Source organism: Poecilia reticulata, linkage group LG22, assembly GCF_000633615.1.
Source record: "Poecilia reticulata strain Guanapo linkage group LG22, Guppy_female_1.0+MT, whole genome shotgun sequence".
NCBI classification, from domain to species: Eukaryota; Metazoa; Chordata; class Actinopteri; order Cyprinodontiformes; family Poeciliidae; genus Poecilia; species Poecilia reticulata.
In genome coordinates this window covers 6774037-6796519 of record NC_024352.1, presented here as the reverse complement: position 1 = coordinate 6796519, position 22483 = coordinate 6774037, and the positions used below count along the sequence as shown (strand labels likewise).

Here is a 22483-nt window from a genome sequence, read left to right as displayed (position 1 = left end):
GAGGAGGGTGGGGTGGGGGGTGGGGGGCTTCTGCGACTTCCAAATGATGCACCGCTGCGAGATGGCGATCCTCTGGTATTTATGAATGAACCGAGCAGAGTAGGGTGGTCTGTAATGGCGTTGCGCACCAATCTGCGGACTGACGGCAAGCCCTCTTCTGCCACCCTTTCCTGTCTACAGCCCCGGCGAAAGATGCACGACGACTTGCACGACTATACACTAAATATGACGCTGACGTGACGCATAAAGTCGTCCTTTTTTGTGTGCGCGCGCGCGTGTGTGTGTGTGTGTGTGTGTGTGTGTGTGTGTGTGTGTGTGTGTGTGTGTGTGTGTGTGTGTGTGTGTGTGTGTGTGTGGCAAAATGTCACGGTTAATCCTCCATCTGGATCTGGGCTTTTTAAAGTGTCTCCTCCTCCTCCGATAGTCGATGCGCTGTTTGTTTTCGGTGCCGTGACTGAAGAGGAGAGCCGTCGGGACATGTAGAATGAAATTATGAATCATTTAGGGTCTCTCTCTCTCTCTCTCTCTCTCTCTCTCTCTCTCTCTCTCTCTCTCTCTCTCTCTCTCACTCACTTTATGTGTGCGCATATATGTGACTCAACTTCCTGTAAGCGACGCCAGTCGTGTAGATCCATACATGAAGAGGAGACTTATGGCAGTAAATCCCGGGAGTGAAGCTTTGCAGAGTGTGGTGGAGAGCACAGTGCGGAGATGCAGACTCTGTTTAACGTGTCGGAGGATAAGTGATGGGACAGTGTTTTAGGTCTGCGCGCGCGCGCGCGCGTGTGTGTGTGTGTGTGTGTGTGTGTGTGTGTGTGTGTGTGTGTGTGTGTGTGGAATAGTCACGGCACAGTTGCATAACAACATACACCTCTACTGCTAAGGCTGCATGAAGAAATGACTCAATACATGGTAACAGGCCAGACGATGCTGCTGCAGATGGGATTGGTTGTGGGCTGATTTTAGGTGATGATGTTATTTGGATCTTTTCTACAGTTGTATGACGCTGATATAAGGTGGTACATACTGTCACATCAGTGCTTTATGCTTTGAACTTTTTTATTATTATTATTTTTAATTTATTTTTTTGCTAGGGTAGGTCATAATCAAGAACTTGTTTTTTATACATTTTATTTCAGGGATGTCCAAAGTGTGGCCCGTTGAACAATTGTGTGTGGCCTCCGGCTGGGAGTTGGTGCAGATTTGGCCCTCCTGTGGACACGCTTGTAATTTTTTTAACATGAGAATTACAATGAGAAATGGAATCCTATATATACTATAGATCGTGCTTCCAGAGAAGCACAATATATTTTTATTTTTACTGTAATTTCATCGTAAGTAGGGCAATAAACACCAGCGACGTCTTACTAAAATAATAATAATAAAAACATTAATTCATTAATTCTTCTATTGACGTTTCTCTCCTTTTTTTTTGCTGGGAATAGATTCAAAATTTTCTAGACCAAATAAGCCGAAACAAATTACCTCCAAATATGGAAACTGTCCACCTTTTGTTGAGAAATGCCTCTTTGTTTCATTAAAAAAATATACTGATTCTGGGCCAGGATGCAAAAACGTTTGGACACGACGATTTTATTAGGATTCAATGTGACAAACCAGCTCAAAGCAGTGCAAAATTATTAAACAGCAGGAAAATGATACACGGCTTTTAAAACAACTGTGCAAATGGAAATCTGCACCCCTTGAATCTGATACCCAAAATGAAATCTAACAGATTGTGTTCAGTGTGACATCAGCTGTTTTGTAACGTACTCTCTGGTCTGCGGAGAGATTATTTGAGAACAAACTGCATCAAAGAATGCAGCAGACAGGACAGGGATGAGATGGTGGAGCATCACTGAGTCAACCATTAGTTGAGGACACTGCAAATCTGTAAATAAGAAATCTGTGTGTAAGGGGAGAAGGAGCTTGGGACCAAAGGTTATAGTTTTTAGCCTAGTTGCTATGTGGAGGCAGTGGTGGCAGCATCATGCTGTGGGGATGCATCTTTTTGGTCAGAGTCGATGTGAAGTGGGATGGAGGTAAACACAGAACAATCCTGGAAGAAAACCTGTTAGAAGGTGAAAATAACCTGAAAATATTTGAAATCTGGTGGATAACTAAAGACATAACAAAATAATAAAATATAATAAAAGACGCCTCTACAAAAGCACTTACTAAGAAGAGCTTTAAACTTTTTGTGAAGTGCAAAAAAAAAAAAGTTAAAACTTCGCATTGTTTCCCTTTGTTTGACAGCTAAAATGAACTGTTTGTATTTACTGGTCGCCTGCGAGCTAAATTAAATATATTAAAGTTTGTGCACTGTGATTCTGCCAGATAAAAGCTGAAACATGACACATGAGAGTCCAGTTCCTGGGTTTCTGATGCAAAAAATCCTTTCCTTTCTAAGGTAAAAGAAAAATATCCACAACTTGCCTTAGAAGTATGTTTATGTTCATCCAAAATCCAGGAACTGGTCTCTCGCATGTCATGCTTTATCAGTGGACTGGTACAAACCGCTGTTCAAACTGCCTCAAACTGTAAATCTGACCATTTAAAATGCTACAGCCATCATTGCTTTATACTTTAAACTTCAAATTGTTTATGATAATACTACAAATAATAGTAATTTAAAACATATGTCCATGTTTTTAGTGGTCCAGGGGTACCAGATGAAATGAAGTTCTACCATGACCATCCATGTATCCTGCAAAAAATACTGTAGAAATATCAATAGGTTTTCCTTCCACATGATTTTGTGGAGGATTTTCTTGCATGAGAAATTACAAACCCTCAAATTTGTAATTTGACTCCCATCCACACCATTGTCTAATTTTCTGATCCAGCACTTTCCACTTGTGAAATATAAGTATTTTAAACATCTTAATAAAAAATGAAAAAATAGTTGTACTAACTGGCTTGTATTTGGACTGGGAGCTGTGGGATTACCTTTTCCTGACCTTATTCAACCTTACAGAGATCAACTGGCTTTCTGTTATCCACTGATCTTTGTTTAGCAGATCAATAGGATCAATCCAGACCTTCAAACCTGCTCTTCATCCGGCACTCCAGGGGTGTTTCCCAAGCACCCACCAGCAGCGTTGCTGGTGCCAGAGCCTCAAGAGTACGCAGTCTTGGACTTGCATAGGAAAACGATGCAAAACAACTATTTTAAAAAAGCCCAAGTGAATAAATCAAGCATATTTTGCCGTCGCTGTTAAACAGACCTCTGTGTGCGTCCCAGACGATGGGCTGAGGGATTAACAGGGTCATATTGAGAGAGCAGAAGGAGCAGCCCGGGGATCCCGAGGTATCACTAATACTCCAAACTAATACACACTCTGACACCAACTACTGCCGCACCGAACCAGCATGACTGAGGTTACAGCATTCCAGGTATCAATCTGTCAAACGTTTCCTAGTAAAGTTTAATACAGAAGGCCCAAAGGAGCCGTATGCCTCCAGTTTTATTTAGAGCAGAGCAAGTCAGAGCAGAAATCTGACAGATAAGGTGAAAATTGCATGTATTTTCAGTTTTCAGCTAAAGATTGACATAAACAGCCATCCAGCGCACATTTAAGAGAGGGAAACCTGACACCTTATGTGATGCTGTAGCAAATTACTGGTCAGATCTTCGGTAATCAGTCACTTTACTGACTGTTTCCGTGTCAGAAAGTTTTGGATCCAGACGGCCCATAACCCAAAGACTGTTGGTAACTTAATTCCTGGGAATTGGGTCAACTCCAAGCAGTGCAGCGTAGGTTAAGCTCAGTAATTAGCTCCTAAGCCAACAGCGCTTCAGTGTCTTATATCGTGAGGCGGATATGCTCCACAAAAATGTCAGACTTTACAGTGGATTGACACAGACTAAAGCCAGGGTCTTGCTCATAATTTTCATCTGGCTTCACATCAATTGAGTCATTTCGGTAATGCAATGCGGTGCTTGTTATGTAATGCGGTGAGTAACTCTGTGTTTAGTGTAGAACGGAACAGAAATATCGTTTTACTGTCCCACATTCGGGAACTTTCTCTGCAACGGCAGCGAAGAAAGTAGGTTCACACGAGAGTACAGAGGAAGGTATTGTATGCTTTTCAACGCACGTCAACATAAATACTGTTGTGGAAAAAAATAGTGCACTCCAGTGAAAAGGAAGGTGCATTTGAGTTCATTTAAAAACATACAAAGACAGGCTATTTACAACAAGTGACCATGAAAACAGCAGAACAGCAGAGATGTGCAGATGGCAGCAAAAATCAGCTTTCCTGTACGTTTTCTGGGATGCAGCGATTTAAAAGCTAGATGGCATTTAACACAAGTGTATTTATAACCGTGCTGAATGCGCTTTGACAAGGTTTATATGCGGAAGAACATGTTGGCTGTGCTCTGCTCGTCTAGACAGCGTGTTGGTGGCTGAAAACGGTAAGACTGGTGCGGAAGCCAGATGGCACAGGTGCCATTTTAACCGGAGATGGTAGGAGTGTCACATAAATCTGCACCCTTTGAATGAGTTTTGAGAGGGAATGGCTGCCCCCTGGTGGTGGGCAAAGTGTAAGCACTGTAAGAAAACATGGTTGACGATACCGAGGTTCGCGTCTGATCAGAGCTTCCTGTTTGCAGCCTGTTGTGTTGTGTAATACTACTCCACGCCATTAGGTGGAGCGGCTGACAAGAATGAATGAGAAACGGTAGGAAGAGTAAGAGATGATAGAAAAGTATAACGGCATGGTGCTCGTTCAGATAGTTATACTTGATGTACTACGTTAAATAAATGCACCGAGTTATTCGAGAACATGTCTTGTTTCCATTACACAGGCGAAAACATTAAGAAAACTTTTCCTAATGGGGAGTAGACTGTGTTCAGTACACAACACCTTCGATGTCTTTCGTCCTTGTCCATTTAAAAATGGAGGTTTTTAAGACACTGCTTGAATTTGTCCTTTCTAGAAGGTTTATTGAAAATATTTTCAGTAAGGTGTTGGTTTAAAACAACAACTAATAGAATTAATGGCTAGAAAAGCACATGAAAAAGCAAATTATCATTACAGCTGTACCAGGCCTCTATGTGACCATGTTATAGAGTCAGTAAAATATGGGAGAAATAATAAAGGACATGTAGATTATCTACTCAAATATAGTGTTTTTTTTGGTAGAGGGCCAAAGGAGTGTCTTGTCCGAGGCACGATTCACTGTCTGAAACTTTCTGCTTGTATTACGGCTCAGTTTACATGTATTTAAATGGCCTGAAGCTCTTTCAGTTTTGAGAAACTTTCTACATTGTTCCTCAGAAAGAAAGAAAGAAAGAAAGACGACAGTCACGGCTGTCCAACGTGGCTCCACATAAGAAAAACAACAACAAAAAATATCCTTTTTACATCTGCAATGGAAAAAAATGTGTCTATTGTTGTTGCAGGAAACATAAAAAAAAATACATATTTGCACGTATAAACCTAATTTTAAAGTCAATACAAATGATAAGCAAGCGAGAGCAGAGAGGCGTGACTGCGTCTAAAATCTAAATGTATTTTATGAATCTCCACAGACCGTTCAAACCAAATAAAAAAAGCCCTGAGTCTTAAAATTACCAAGCTAAAAAATGCTGATTGCAATCGAATGCACAAACACACACGCATGCACACACACACACACGCACGCACACACACGCACACGCACGCACACACACTTGAAGAATAAAAACCGAGCCAGGGAACAGGGAGTTCGCTGCTTCACTGCACAGATGCACACAGATCAAAACTTTTTGCAGCTTTTGGACATTGTGCCGAACAATTTCTTCTCTAGACACACACACACACATGCACACACACAACCAGAAGAGGACCTAACGTTTCAGCTGATAATCTGTTGATCCTGTAAAACACTCATCACCAAATAGCCATGTATCCACAGCATTCCAGTATGAGCGCCCTGATTAAAACCCTTTCACTGACAGAAACCGTGGGACCGCTTTGTGGGTGTCTATTTAATCGCGCTCTTGATCTGTTGAATGGCATTGTGTTTGATGTTGGTTAATGCGCCTCTTTCATGCTGCGGTGGAACTGGCTCTTCTGAGGCAAATTATGTGCATATTTTATTTTATTTATTTATTTTTGCCAAAGGTGACATTTCTTTGCGCTCTCTGTAAAGTAAATCAGAGAAGCCTGAACTGCAGCTGCAGTGAAGAGGGACCCGCTCGCTCTGTGCCAATGTTATCCACTAATGGAGTCTGGCTGCGCTGCCACAGATGCATTTTAAAGCGTACCATTAATTCATTAGGGAACTGCAGTCCTCTCGTTTCAAATAAAACAAGAGGAGAGGAGGCGAAATGCGGCGAGACGGCTCGAGTCGGGGAGGAGCGCCATCAATCTCGGCGGCTCCATGTCAAGGACAAACGGTGAACGAGTGGAAGTACAGTATGTGTGTCACCCGCCAGGACGCACCTGTGTGTGTGTGTGTGTGTGTGTGTGTGTGTGTGTGTGTGCGTGTGTGTGTGTGTGTGTGTGTGCAGCTATGGCTGCTGACGGAGGAGAAGAGAGGTGGCTAATTTTAGCTCAGGTGAGAGAGGAGGGTAGGAGAGCGGAGGATGGTTTTGATGAGCTGAAGCTGAAGTCTGTGGCTCAAAATAAAACGGAGAGGCAGGATGACGGACCGCCGGGGCCTGGAGAAGCGCGCTTTCATCGATTAAAACCCCGAGTTCATTGATCCAACAGCATGGAGACCAGGGGGGAGGGAGAGCAAAGGATGGGATAAGCAAGAGGATGCTCAGGTAGCAGGAGAAAGACGAGGATGCAAAAGGAACATGTGAACATTTTTGAGATCCACAGCTGGGCGAGGCGAGGCGTTCAAGTGTAAAGTAATTCAGTCGGCTTCATGAGAAAGCAAAGACACTATAATGAAAACAAGAATGGCATTTAAACGTAATAGAATTTAAGCATCATGTAAAATGTAAAGTTGAGTGAAAATACCGACCCAGATTTCTTACATTTTTGTTCATTACATTGTGTTTTTTATAAGTCTGAAAACAAGGATGCTTGTTTTCAGACAAGCATCCTTGTCTGAAAATAGCTATGTAGTTCTACTGAGTAGAACTACATAGCTACTCAGTTGTGTGTTTCCTAAAGCCTCTGTCTAGTTTTATAGTAAAAAAAAATCTCGATTATAGTGGAATTTATACTTTCATATTCACTGTTTTATTGCCACTGTTAAAGCATGAGCAAGTAAGTTTGACTTTTTTTTTGTCTCTGCTGAGTGTAAGGGATGTGACTTTAACCACGGATGAATTCGCTGTAGCTTTTATCACCTAAAGCTAAGGGAAGGTAATTTTATTTATGTAGCACATTTTCAGCAGCAGCAAGGCAATTCAAAGTGTTTTACATGAGTTAGGAGGAAATACAACAAAACAACAAACCAAAGGATCTTTCCTTGAACTGGTTTACCTGTCCATGACAAGAGACAACACACTTAGACACAGTCACACGAGTAATTTACTGTAACCCAGTTAAGCCAACATGCAGGTTTTAGGATGGTGATGAAAAGCCAAGATAGATTTATCAACAAAAGCTGATCTGACTTTAGTCGTGTCCTGATTTTTGACTGAGAGACTACATCAATATTTCTTAATTAATAGTACTCTAAGCCTTATTTTTTTTCCCTTTTAGGAAGTTGTTTGAGTTTGTTAGTACCATTTCATTTTTACTAAATGAAATACCTGAAAATACAACATTAGAAAATCTAGCAAAATTATAACAATGCACACGTTCTTCAAGAGTGCTTCAAAGACGAAGATGATCCTAATTTATTACATTCTTTTGAATTTCCTGTCTCTTCATTTTATGAAAAATGGGAATCAGTTTGTCTGGTGTGCAGGATGCCAAATACGACTGCTGCGTCACACACTTCCTCAAAAGTCATTGATCTTAATTCAACCGTAAATAATAAATCTGGTTTTTTTTATATAAATGTAGGAAGATTTGAAACTGTTTTGAGACAACTATTGTCATTATTTTATATTATATTTAAGTTTATAAAATATTCAGTGAGACCGATCAACTTTGATCTCTCCCAGCAAAGTCAGGCACCAGACTTTGAGACATAATATAATTTAATGTAGCTGATAACCTCTTCAGTCATATTCATTTCTCATTGCTCAGACTCGTCGTATGTGTGTGTGTGTGTGTGTGTGTGTGTGTGTGTGCGTGTGTGTGTGTGTGTGTGTTCCTGTTTGACATAAAGCAGAGCAGACCCAGCAGCTCGCAGCGCGATACATTAGTCTGACTGAAGGCCTCGTCGAATCCAAGAGTTTGAGGGAACACGCAGACGATCATCGTTCCTGGCAGCGTTGCCTGTTTACTCAGATTTGCGTCAGAGCGATGTTGCAGACAAGTAAGCGGCATCGGGCAGCACACACTCCCATTAGCACGGCCGTAAAGACAATCTGCCAAGATTTACAGGAAAAACGCTTTGATCAAGCAGAAGCCCAGGAAGGTTAAGGATTAGTCAGAACTGATTCTGGCAGGAGATTCAATCAAAACAAGTTTTTATCACCAACTTAGGAAAACAAGACTTCTTATTCGTGACCAGAGAACAGAGAACACAAATATGTGGAGGCCACAGTCTCTCCTGTGAATTAATCTGTGCTTAAGTTTTCATTGTAGTTGCCGCGCCACCTGTATCCAGAGAAAGAGAGAGAGAGAGAGAGAGAGAGAGAGAAGGAGTCTGTTTAAAGCTCAAGAGGCGCCCGCAGATTCTCCATTTATTTTGAACTCCTTTTACTGATATCATTTAGAATCCAGCAATCCAATTACAGATGCCCTGCACATCAATTGTTGGTTCCTGCGGTGCAAGCATGACAGAAATCCACTTATTTCATATTATATTGATGCCAATTTGCAGTTTTATTACAGCAGAAGGTAGCAGAGCCGCATAATCACATCCGAGGGAGTTTCTTATTGCGAGACCTAAAGGCGAGTGTTGAACTGCCGAAGATGAACGATGGCACATTCAGGCGGAGGAGGCGCACAACAAATACAAGGACTCACGAAGATCGCCACAGACTGCGTGTGAGGAGGTGGTTCGTGTGGAGCAGGTTAAACTTGCGGCTGGTGTCATTTCACAGCTTTTCTTTTTTTTTTTTAAACCTGAAATCTCTCTTACTGGATGAAGAAGCTTGTTTATTTCTTGACTCACAACATATTTTTGCACAGATAATAATCAGTGGCTAAACAAAGAACTAAAGCGACACTAACAGTATGTCACCAGCAGGTAAACAGCGTCACTTCATCATCGGTTGGTAGATTGCTTCACTAGTTAGTTATTTGTTTGCTTTTCTTGTTTTTTGGTTAGTTATTTGCTCATTTGCTAGTCTATATACTTGGTTACTTATTTGCTTTAGCTGATAACTTTTCGGATAGTTGCTTATTTCTTTGTTTTAAACTGCTGCTGGCTTTTCTCTTTAGCTGACTGCTTGCTTTGTTTGTTGCTACTTGTTTTAACCAATCTGATTGGTTGGTTAGTTATTTCTTCTGTAGGATGCTTGTTTGATTGGCTGCTTTTTTCTTTGGCAGATTGGTTGACTTGGTTGGTTGTTTGGTTTACTGGTTGGTTAGTTGGTGTGACTTTGGTTGAGGTTCCAGAATTACGCCTTTCAGGACGAGTATTTTCCTTTATTATTCTTTACTGATGCACATTTACGTGTCTGTCTGTGCTCCACAAGTAACTCCATCAATTTTTGAGTTAGGTAGGCACACAAACAAAAGTACACAAAATCTGCACTTAAGAAAAATGACAGAACTGTGAATGTTGGACAAGATTCTCCGAAGGATATCGAAGAAGTTACTTTGAACTTTGAGCAAAATGTAGAAAACTGAAAATTATTATTGTAAATCTCCCTGTGTAATTATAGGGAATTAAGAAATTCCCTATACGCATTTTTTTTTGTTTTTTGGAAAGCCTATTCCAGGAATATTTAAGTCCACTATTTGCTGATTACATATTTTGTTCCAGACAGGAAATGGGGAAAAAAAAAAAATCTATCGGGTGTTTGAGTTCCGGTTCATAGATATTTGTAAGTACTACAGTTGTATGATTGAAGTTAAAAATATTCTAAAAACTGCTAACAACATTGATAAGTTTGTCATAAGTAAATAAAAATCAAGTGAGATTCTCTTCCATCCGCTTCATTACGTTGTCCTTCTCCTCCCTTTGCCGTTTCAGGTGCAGCACTGTCTTAAGCCTGCAGAGGCAGAATGCCGGAGCAGAGCAACGACTACCGTGTGGTGGTGTTCGGCGCGGGGGGCGTGGGGAAGAGCTCTCTGGTCCTGCGCTTCGTTAAGGGCACGTTCAGGGACACCTACATCCCCACGGTGGAGGACACCTACCGGCAAGTGATCAGCTGCGATAAAAGCGTGTGCACCCTGCAGATCACAGACACCACGGGCAGCCACCAGTTCCCAGCCATGCAGCGCCTCTCCATCTCCAAGGGCCACGCCTTCATCCTGGTCTACTCCATCACAAGCAAACAGTCTCTGGAGGAGCTGAAACCCATTTATCAACAGGTGTGTGTCTGTTTATAAAAGGCCTTCTTCTCTGAGTATATACACAACAACAAGGAATGACTCTAAATCTGAAGTTAATATTGATAGAGATGCGTTTTGGTTAATAATGTGTGAATGACGCTCTGTGACTTACCGGTAACTAGCTTTCCAAGAATATTCAGTCTACAAGACAAGGCAATCGTGGAAGAAAGTTTGTCAGAGAGCAACAATTGAGGTGTTTAGATGGACTCATAATCGTGTTTTAGAATGGTCCAGTTCAAGTCCACAAGTTCTCTGTTCATTGTGACCCATTTTGAGCCGTGACACAAAGCAGAATGAATAAAGTTTGCATCCTGTAAATGTGCATATTTCAAAACACTGGCAGATGTAACTATAAATACAAAATACTCGTTTAAAATTTTATGTTAAAAAAAGCAAATTGAAAGCAAATATGTACCGCTGTTTCATGAAACCCCAACAAAATGGCAGCCAGCGCCTGGAAATTCAAAACAGGAACCTTCCATGCTCACTTTTCTTCTCTTCTGCAGATTTTGGCCATAAAAGGCAATGTGGAGGCCATCCCCATCATGCTGGTGGGCAACAAGAGCGACGAAACCCATCGTGAAGTGGAGACCAAGGACGGGGAGGACCAGGCCAACCGCTGGAAGTGCGCCTTCATGGAGACGTCGGCCAAGACCAACCACAACGTCACGGAGCTCTTCCAGGAGCTGCTCAACCTGGACAAGAAGAGGAACATGAGCCTGAACATCGACGGCAAGCGCTCCGGGAAACAGTCCCGCGCAGAGAGACTGAAGGGCAAATGCAGCGTGATGTAGATCGAGGAAGAGGAGAGGAGACAGAAGGAGAGGGAAGGGGACAGAGGGGAGGATATGCTGATCGGGAGAGATAAATGAGAAGGACAGGACAAAGGAGAGACTCTCTGTCTATCCAATCAAAGCAAAAATGTTGCGATGGCAATGGGAATCTTATTATCCACATCCTCCATTTGTTTGAGTTGGGATTTCAGAACCACGGCAGCGCACCGGAAAGAAGCAGCTCTTTAGAAGTGTTTGTCTGAGTGGGTGGAGGTGAGACAGCGGCGCAGCGTCCAGGAACCGTGGAGAAGACGAGCGAGGAAACGGAACCGTGGAGGCTGCGGAGGTTTGCGTGCATCCAAACATCGGAGCCGTCTTTGAAGCAGAATAAAGGTCCCCGATCCATCCAATAATATTGCTCATCATATCATGAGTTCAAATCATTTATCTTTTCATCTGGCCTCTTTGTGTGCGCTTCTCCCAACATCTTTAGAAATAACCGGTTTTTACTTTCCTTGGGATCAGTCATCTCCTGAAATTGGGTCCATTATGCTAATAACTGCGGGAATCACACATCTGAGACTGCCAGCATGAGCAGCACTCAGCCGGACATCCAACCCAGGCAGGTCCCGGAGCCACAGCACTGGGCTCCGGTGTATATAACCACGGGGGTGTGTAAATATCGTCCATCTAGCCTAAACATCTTTAGCCTCAACTAATCACTCAGTCACAGAAGAGGAGCAACTCAAGTCTGACAGTGTTAACGATTCACTTCATCGTTCCTCCTCAGAGATGGAGAGGGGGGTGTGTAGGGGGGGGGATTATGATTCATTTCTCTTCTGGTCTTGTAAAAAAACAACAACAACTTAGCAACAAAACCTCTGAAAATCATCACCGTAAACGAGGAGGTATCTAGCTTGTACACTGATACACGCAACAATCCTTTTAAAACGTTCATAAAGTGTAGAATAACCGAAGAGGAGGAAGGCGAGCCGGAGGACGAAGAAGGAGAAACGAGGCTGCCTTGTTTTACCAGGACGAATAATCGATGCTGAGATGGAGAGACGAAGGGAAGAGGTCAAGGATATCAGCTCGCTTTGACACTTTTCACGTGAAAGTTTCTCTTTATGCCTTTTTTTTCCTAGTCTGTTTGCTTTGTAATGATCTTTAAGAATCATGCTAAATGGGAAGGAAATCCTTGCATTTAAAGCACACTGAAGGAGGGAGAAAAACAGGAGGTTATGAGAAAACACGGTCCACTTGGAGAACTGCTAGTCCTGCTTCTATTTTTGCTGGTTTGATTATAAATACACAGCAGACAAATCTGAACCTCTGGTAAAGATACAGTAAAAGTAACTGAGGTGTGGAGACTAAGATGTTGTGTCTGTGAAACCATTCCTGACTTGATTTGACTAAATGTTGTGAATCCTTATCCTGCTAAAAAATGCCACATTTTTATTTAAAACAAAAAATCAAAGAGTTTCATAGTGTGTCTATTCTTAGAGGCTTTGCGGGGACGAGGAACAAGCCCCCAGGATCACAACTCCTCTGTCATATCCGTCTTCTGTTTCAGGATTGATGAGACACTTTTGTTCATTTTCTCACCTGATCAATGAACCAAACAGTCCAAACACAGTTTATCAGCCTCCATGTGTTCATGACGATGCGGAGGATCTGTGACCTTAAAGTGCCGCAGATTCAGTTTGTTTTAGAAGATTTTACAGATTCCTCAGTCTGTAGATTTAGACATATTGCTGTTTTCCAGCATCATTTGCTAAAATCGCCTCTTACCTTTGAAAGAAACTGGCCTCTGAGACAGGAAGTCGTGGATTACTAGCTAAACACTCTTGGACACGCTGAGCATTTTGGGGTAAAAACACTTAATTTCCTCAGCATGGAATTTTCTTCCTACTCAATAAATTCATTTAAACTAAATATTTTTCAGTATAAGACAATCCTACTACAATAAAACATAATCTTGACAAAGAAATTACAAGAAAACTGATCTCTTGTCATGTCCTATTTTTACTCCGCTGTACGGGCTGTAGCCCAGGGTAGCATTAGTGGGGGGGAGGGGGGGTGGACACACAAAAGTAGTTCTTCCCAAGTGGAAAATTTACATTTTTTAACACCTGCACTGTATTGTAGGTTTGGAACGGCAGAAGTATTTTTCCTTGTAAAGAGTTACCAAAAAAAAAAAAAAAGTAAAGAGAACATTTAAAAAAATAAAAATAAAAAATGAATCAGATTAGCTACTGGAATAAAAGATGAATTTATTCTAAGGCTCTTTACATATCTTTACCAGAGATTTGTCTGCCATTTGTGTATCACCATCCATTTATCCTCAAACAGGAAGCAGGAGACGGGATAAACACACACGCATGTGGGAATCATGCATGCAGCCGTCAGTAGAGAGAAAACATGCGTATGGCTCCGACAGTCACTGTTTACTAACTACATGGAGACAAATAGGGCTCATTCTGCTTAAATGCCCTCGCATTGCACTTTATATCACACACAGATATATTTAGTTTCCCATGTTGTTCCTCCTAATAGCTCGACTGTAAGTCCAAAGTGCATAAGACAGAAATACACACACACACACACACACACACACCCTTTGCATGCAGGCGCTCTTAATGTTGTACACAGGACAGCCAAAAAGCACAATACTTTTTACCAACATATCTTTATGTGCATTTTTTTTAAATTATTTATTATTTATTTTGTTGAAAGTATCTTTTGTCCTCTCTGTGTAATGTCATCAATGGTTGCTCTCAGTCCCATTGTCTTGTTTTTCCGGTACATTAGCACAACGAAGTCGTGGTTCTGCTGAGCAACAGGGTATCGGCCGGCTGTGTTTGCAGAGCGTAATCTGAGCTGGGTGAGCCACATCATTTGTTCACTTTCTCTCCATTTTCTCAGGTTAGGCTCTTGGCAACAATTAGAGTGGAGGATAATCTGCTTGTGTACTTTTTAAACCCAAAGACAAAGATGGCAACCCATTTTAACTGTGTTCCCTCCTCTTTGGAGAGAAGCAAAACAACAACAACAAAAAACTAAAAGCTAAAAAAAAAAAAAAGCACAGCAACTGTTCCTCATCCACCGCTTGTGTTTGTGCGCAGCGTTATCAAAGATCGGGCATTTCAGGGGGAGCGTTTTACTTGAAGACCTGCTTAAGTGGAATGACCCAAAACATGCTCCGGACACGTAGCTATAATAAATACGCATGAAAAGCACTTCAAGTAAGACGCCACCCGTGTAAAGAAACGTTTTAACACTGTCTTTCTGGAAGGAGACTCTTTGTAAGCAGGAAGTCATTGTAGTTGCAATGTACTGTAATTTTCCATCCAATAATATTGCTCATCATATCATCTGGCTATTGATGCATCAGCTCTACAGATTTATCAGTTAGATCCAAATGTGAATATGTAACTAAAGATTTCACTTCATGGCTATTACTACTTATTATTATTAATATTATTTTTTATTTTATTTGTTTTCTGAATGTATTTGTTGTTATTGCTGTGTTGTACTTTGCACTAACGTGAGGTCCTCTGAAACTCCACAATTACCTTGTAAACGTACCCTTTACATGTTAGAGGCCAGGGATGCTTTATTGATTTTTTTTAAAAACACATATATTTAAATATATATCTAAAAAAAAATACACTTGATTTTAATTATGTATTCAATATCTTAATTTTGACTTGTAAAAAATTTTTTTGATGCCAGATAGATGGGGTGCAGCCGACAGGGCATGTGGTTATCTGAATATATAAAACCAGAATAAACAAAAAGACCTGCAGTGATTTTTCAGGCCCACCTCCGACGGCTGATCTAATCTAACAGCGGCACACGCTGCATAAAAAAACAAAACAAACAAAAAAACAGCTCGACACGCCTGGTTGCTTTACGCAAATGCCAGATTGCGTGCGCATGTTTGTGCAATCTGCTGTTCTGCTGACGTTAACAGGAGACTGGCATTGCACTCGTCCCTGCATGGAATATGATACAGCGGGGAAGGAGAGGGGAACAATGAGGCAGCATGTGAGAGCTGGATGGACCGCAAAGCAGGGGAGCAAAGGGAGGCAGCCGGGCTATAAATAGAAGCGGCGTGCAAATCTGAAATTCAACTGTGCTCACCGTGGGTTTGCTTGAACTCCCGCGTGTGGAGAAGCAAACAAAAGTGGCGTTCGTGCGGAGCATCCGTGGACGGAATCAGCCCCCGGTCCAATTAGGGCTTCCCTCATCTCATTTATCTGTTCATATGTCTGTGTGTAGCAGTGAAAAGCATCCGTGGATGTGCACTAGTCTCATTTTTCTTTTGCATTTGCACACTTTAGCCTGCATGAGTTGTTCAAGGGCACACCTGTGATCGCTGTTCTAACTGATGACGTGTTAGGCTTAGCTTACCGCCTGCTGTTTCTGCATGGGACTTCCGGTGCAACACAAGTTCACCCACACGGACACACAGGAAGTTTGGTCCTGGTTCAAAACGTCGTCTCCCATCAGTAGGAATAATCTTTGGAAATAAATGCAAGCAAACCAGTTTTGTATCATCGTTATACTTTATGCCACTGTTCTGGCTTTCAAAAGGCTTAAATTTGACTTATTGGACCTGAGCATTTAAATTAGATTGTTAAAGGCTTGGAATTTTTTATTTTTATTTTTTTTTTACCTTAGATATGGTAATATCTAAAAATATCTTACACAATAGGAATGAATAAAAGGTTTGAGATGTTTTTCAAATGCGTCAAATCTGTCAATGTAAAAATAAAGGAAGATCACTAAACAGTCAAGGAGTCTAGAGAGAGATTTCCTCTTTACATCCTAACAGTTAGCTAAATATTTTTAAAGACAACAAACTCTGTTTTATGGACCACAGGGTAGTTCTGTTTGAAAGCAAGGCTGAAGTTTGTTCATGTAAGATGAGGTTCGAGAAATAAAATAAAAATCCAACTACAGGAAAGCACAGTGGAGGTTCCATCATGCGACAGGATATTTGAAAAGCGATTGAATTAACTCAAATCTATTTGTTGTAGTTTCACAATGTAAACAAAGACATACAACAGTAAAAAAAGGAGGCGCATTTAGATTAGATCTTCAGTAGATTTGTGTGAAAAACTATAAATTCCAAAAACCCACGGCAAATCGATCAATAAAATTGTATGAAGTTACTGTAGCAGTGTGGTGGTTTTGACTTTGATATTGTGGGACCAAGAATGCTGCAATGTTCAGAGTCCTCCTTCTGCACTCTTTCTGAAATTATCTTTTAACTTTTGACCAGAATTAAAAAAAAACAGGTGCAAAGAAGCAAACACACAAACTTTCGCACTACTGGAAACATTTTCTTTTTCACTTTATTTTTATTTTTTGCATTATTTCCTCGCTTTGCCCAACATGCCCTGTTCATAAAAATCTGCCTGAAACAGGAACTCGTCTCGCGCTCGTTCCACTCGTTTTGTGTGTTTGTGATAAAAAAATGACCCTGCTCAAATCGGATTGTAGATAGCTGTAAATAACGTAACAACAATATAATATTTCTAAGACGGGAGAGGAGAGTGATGTGATTTTTTTTTATTTGAATGGGAAAGCGGAGCTACCTGACTTTTCTTTTTGCTGTCCAATCAGGGATTTAACTCTTTACCTTTAAAAAGAAAACAAATCTACAAACACATAAAATGTTCAATGGGGATGAAGAGATTACACACAGCAGCTGATAGTAATAGATTTCATGATTTTAAAGAATAAACACTGAGCAATCTTGTGAAGTTTATTTCATGGTTTTGATTAAATAAAATTTAGTACAATATTCTTATGCTTTTCTTTACTAACAATTTGAGCATTGTCATTAGTGGCAAACAGATACTCATGCAAGAATAGTTAGTAAATCACGTCACAGGGTCATTTCTGCTCCTGAGAGGTTCAAAAACGTTCACATGTGGTCTCCTAAAGCAGCGCGGAAATGTTTGACTGCGGTAAAAAAAAAAAAAAAAAAAAAAAAACGTTTCGTTGGATCCCCTCTCTTCCAAGAATAGCCAGTTTCTAGCCCTGTTCAGCCGGTTTTTCAGACTACGAACCACAGAGATTTAAAAAAAAAAGAAGAAGTACGTCCACCGACCCCTGCTGACCTCTCCGTGACCTTATCGGATCGGGTTGGCTGCTCGCGGGCTGCTTTGGGTGAGGCACACCGACGTTGCGGATCAGGTGGTTTGTTAGCATCCTGTCGCTCTTCGTTCCTGCATGGTCCCTATCGGTGTTCCAGCCAGCATGAGAACAAAGACACAAACTGTGAAAAACATCTTTGTAATTTTAGCAACAACAAAAAAAAAAAGAATCTTTTATCAGCAATTTTGGGTTTAATTTAGGCAAACTGTTCATTTCTTTTTAGCACTTTTTGCTTTTGTAATGATTTTTTTTACTTTCCTGTTTTTGAAACTTTTTTTCATTCAGCCAGTTTTAATGTATAGATATTTATTCTAGCAATAGTCTTCCTATTAAGATATACTGTGCTGATGCATCCTCTGAATAATGGAAACTAGCATATATAAATAATTATATAAATAAATATAAATATATATATAGATATATATATATATATATATATATACAGATGACAATAATCAAATCTGCAAAATGATTTTCATAATAAAATTTGAACTGAGCAGTGTATACTGTTGTTATTTTATTGTTATTTTAAACCTCGATCTGTTTTATTGGATCTTTTTTTTTTTTCGGGGGGAGACAGACCAACACATTGATCCGTCAGTGGGGGAAAAAAATGACACTACGACACCAACCTACTAAGTCAAGGTGAACAAATCCCCAAAGAAGCTGCCAAGGGGCCTGTGGTAACTCTGGAGGAGCTGCAGAGATCTGCTGCTCAGGTCAGAGACTGCAACCTGTGTATTCTGGCAGCATTCTAGCAATATGGAAAAGTTCCAAAACAAGTCAATTGTTGAGGAACGTCATGCGAAGCTGAACTTCCAGTTTGCTACTAGAAGGAAACACAGTAAACATATGGAAGAAGTTGCCGTGTCCAGATGAGATCAAAACTGTCCCACAAAACTTTGTGTCCTGTAAAGACCCAGTTATCTGACAGCTCAGGAGACAACCTGCACTGCTCAACCTACTTCACCGGTACTCTGTTTTACTCTCTGCAAAGTTTTCCTGTGACACGCCACATTTTCATCTTTTTGAAATTGATTTTCATTGCACTTGTAATTTTTTAATTTATTCAGGCGTTTTTAATTTACTTATTTGAATTTGCATGTTAACATTTTGACTAGCATAAATTTGATAAAAGCTCTCATTTAAGCAGAATTATAAGGTTTTTTGATTTATTATGCAACACTGCCAAACACTTGAGAACGATTCTGACACATTTTTGTGAGAACTTCTGTAAAAAAAAAAAGGTCAAATCTGTGTGAGCTTCAGTTACTTTGCAAAGAGAAAGAAATAGGCTGACATTCCAGTCTCTAGATTTACACACAGCTGTAGGTGAACCAAACATGGCTCCAGACCCCAGGATGGGTGTAAACGCACACACCACTTTTCAGATTTGTATTATTAAACGTCACGTTTTGTAGTTTTCAAAGCAGAATTGAAAACCTTGTACGCTTCACATTTTAGCACAGCTTGTCTCGTCCTGTGGCGTAAAATCTCAACAATACGCTGCTGTTTGCTCATGGAACATGACGGAGCGTGGAAAACCAGAAGGCGTGTGAATCATTTCACAGGTCGTCGCACGAAGACGTCTCAGATAACCTCCGTTAACTGCCTGACGCACTGTCAGAAAGTCACACAGAGGTGCCGGCCCCTCGGTCTCCCTGTTCCTCATCTACTCACACTTCTTAGCTCTCTGACATCTGCCAGGGGGATGCTGTCCCCAGCACGGTCGCCATGGAGACGGTGTGACGTTGACGTGGACGTGGCCTCCGCCTGGAGTGACTCCGGTGGAGACAGAGATGCCTTTTGACAGCTAGAGGTTTTCAAGCCTTCTGCTGCTGCTGGGGTGTCCAACAAAGACTTTACACCTTCAGGCTAAAACCACAACCCCCCCCCAACCCCCCCTTACTCCCGAGCCCCACCTCCCATTTCCGGTTGGACCCTAATTAGCTACCCATCGTCTCCACACGTGCTGCTGTGGTTCATAGACCTAATATAAGAGTAGACGCATCATGGACCGCTCACGCCTATTGTTGCTGACGAGATTTAGGGCGGCCATCTTGGAGCGGTCCACCACTCCACTCAGCATTATGTGTTCAGCAGGCACAATGACGTATCAGTGCATTTAATCGATCATAACACGCTTTTTTGTTACTGGAAACCATATTCAAACATCTATCAAAGCTACATTTATAAACAATTGTATTTTTTAAGTATGTTTTTAATACGTAGTTCAGCATATTTAAATATGCTTAGTGGCTATAACAATAGAATAGGAATGGAATATTCTGATATTGATATGCAGTATGATGAGCATATTTCAAAGCACACAGCCGTTCATAATTTATTTAATAAATTATTTAGTAATATCAGTGCATATTTATATAACTATACAAACACAAATAAATAATGATTAATACTGAATAATATATAGTATGTATGTATGTATGTATGTATGTATGTATGTATGTATAATAAAATTTTAACTGAGCAGTGTATACTGTTGTTATTTTATTATTTTAAACCTTGATATATATATATATATATATATATATATAATTTTTTTTTTTTTTTTCCAGCCGACGAATTCTAGCTTCAGAGATTCAGCAGCTGAGATTGACTCCAAAATCCAATGTGAGATTCATCCGTGCTGCAGTGAATCTGTCTCTCTTTATAGATATCTCCCTGTTCTTCCTCACATCGTGTCTTTAGGAAACCTTCAAACCAAAAACGGAAGATTTGGGATGTATCTTACTTTTGACAGAGTGAAAGAATTACATATAAATAATAGTCTTTACCATGTGTACACTTTGCTGGTGAATGTTATAACACATACTATAAGTTTTATAGTATATGTTACATTGTTTCATTTCTAGGCTGCACAGTGGCACAGTTGGTAGAGCTGTTGCCTTGCAGCCAGAAGGCTCTGGGTTCGATTCCCGGCCYCGGTCTTTCTGCATGGAGTTTGCATGTTCTCCCTGTGCATGCGTGGGTTTTCTCCAGGTACTCCGGTTTCCTCCCACAGTCCAAAAACATGACTGTCAGGTTAATTGATCTGTCTAAATTAAGGTGTGAGTGTGAGTGTGTGTGTGTGTGTGTGTGTGCATGGTTGTTTGTCCTGTGTGTCTCTGTGTTGCCCAGCGACAGACTGGCGACCTGTCCAGGGTGACCCCGCCTCTCGCCCGGAACGTTAGCTGGAGATGGGCACCAGCAACCCTCACGACCCCACTGTGGGACAAGGGTGTAAGAAAATGGATGGATGTTTCATTTCTAATGTAGGCTCTTGTGTCAGATAATCTAAGTCAATTTTAGAGAATAATAAATTTTTTTAGATTTACGGAATCAGTTAGCCTTCATAGTGGGGCTGAACCCAGTATTACACCAAGCGCTATAGCTAATATTAGCTGGTATCTCGCCGGTGGATATATTTACAGTAAATTAAAATTCTAATTACAAAATATACACAGGAATATGTCCATCTTACTTGTGAAATGCTGTTTGTGGAGCCCTCACATCAATAGTCCATCGATCCGAACAACAATATCCCTCAATACTAAGGCATCTTCTGCTGTTTTGATTAAGCAAAGTAGGATGGCCGCCGTATTTCTTGCGCCGGAGCAGCCAATGCGGGGTCTACTCTTATATTATGTCAATGCTGTGGTTGCACACGCACTAAGACACATGTTTATCCAATTAGGTCAATGCTGCGCCTGCAAAAAATAAAATAAAAAAATATGGGGGTGGATGCTACTTCTGTCATGATGACTCATGGGCTTCCACTGCTCACTTCTTTCTAACCAACCATGGGTGTCGCTCAGAACAACAAGGGTGGGGTCAGTGGGAGTAAAATGGAAACCAAAAGAGACTACGCATGTTAGCTTAAACTAGTGGCAAAAGGCTGTTTCTGTCTGCCTTTCAGAACAAGCAAAGGAACAAGAAGTCTGTGTTTGAAAGCAGGATCCAACCCGCATCCCTGCTCGGCTCAGAGAAAGGTTTGTATTCAGCCAACGCTAGCGGTAGATGGAGCCGCGTCTTCATCTGTGAGGAGGAGTGGAGCTGTGTGTGCGTGTGCGCGCGCAGAGCCAATGAGCAAGAAGCCCTCTCCTCTTCCACCTCCTCCCCCACTGAGTCGTGGAAGCTAGAGAAGTTGGTAAATGGCGCCATCGCGTGGTGTAAAATGGCGCTGCACTGTAGAGAAATACAGTTGTTTTTACAGTACAAGTAAACCAGGTCCAGATGGAGTGGGCGTGGCTAAGAGTCCCACTGTCACCGTTTCAGATTCTGATGCTTAATGTGAAAATTAAAGGCAAAGACAAGAGTGTTCCTGCACAGAGAAGACGGCCGGTTTAATGGGTTTAATGGCGTGGTTACATACATAATATGTCACTGAGCACAATTCAGTAAGAGAAACTGTGAGTGAAGCTTTTATTTTTTTTTTGTGTGTAGAAATATTGTTTACAGAGTATAAGACCAGGTTCCTGCGCCTGGAAGTGTACGGAATTTGGTTTCAGTGTTGTGCTTGATCCGTTCTCCCATCTCTCCTTCCATTTTTCCGTTCTTTCTTTTCTTTCATTCTATCTTTCTTCCTCGCGTTTCTCATCTAAATCGTATAAACTTCTGAACCAACGAGTTCATAATAATACACAGAAAGAAGAGTTAGGAAACACGTGTCGGTCCCCCAAAATAAGATGGCTTTTTTTTAATGGCTGCTGGGGGATTGGAAATAGTATAAGTAGCATTTGTGGAGAAAAATAACAATAACCACTGTTAAATTTGGTACATATTCTTTCATATTTCCCTGCGTGTTTATTGATAAGAATATAATTGGGAAATTACAAAATAAGCCCCACTGCTAGAAGGATTATGGTTGTCGCTCCGTTTGATGATATTTTACCAACACCTGGGTTAAAGCTGCTTATCGGAGGGGGAGGGAAAGAGAGAGAGAGAGAGAGAGAGAGAGAGAGAGAGAG

At 41.0% G+C, this 22483-nt stretch overlaps 1 protein-coding gene across 1 annotated transcript in view; it reads left to right on the top strand.

Annotated features, from left to right (window-relative positions):
* Nucleotides 1–16425, top strand: part of diras1b (DIRAS family, GTP-binding RAS-like 1b) — an 18565-nt gene extending 2140 nt beyond the window's left edge. Inside the window, exons 4-5 of the mRNA XM_008399256.2 lie at nt 10208–10548; nt 11076–16425. Coding sequence (XP_008397478.1) covers nt 10240–10548; nt 11076–11363 — 597 coding nt within the window. The 5' untranslated portion in view covers nt 10208–10239 and the 3' untranslated portion in view covers nt 11364–16425. The remainder of the gene's footprint in view (nt 1–10207; nt 10549–11075) is intronic.
* Nucleotides 16426–22483: the final 6058 nt, after the last annotated feature.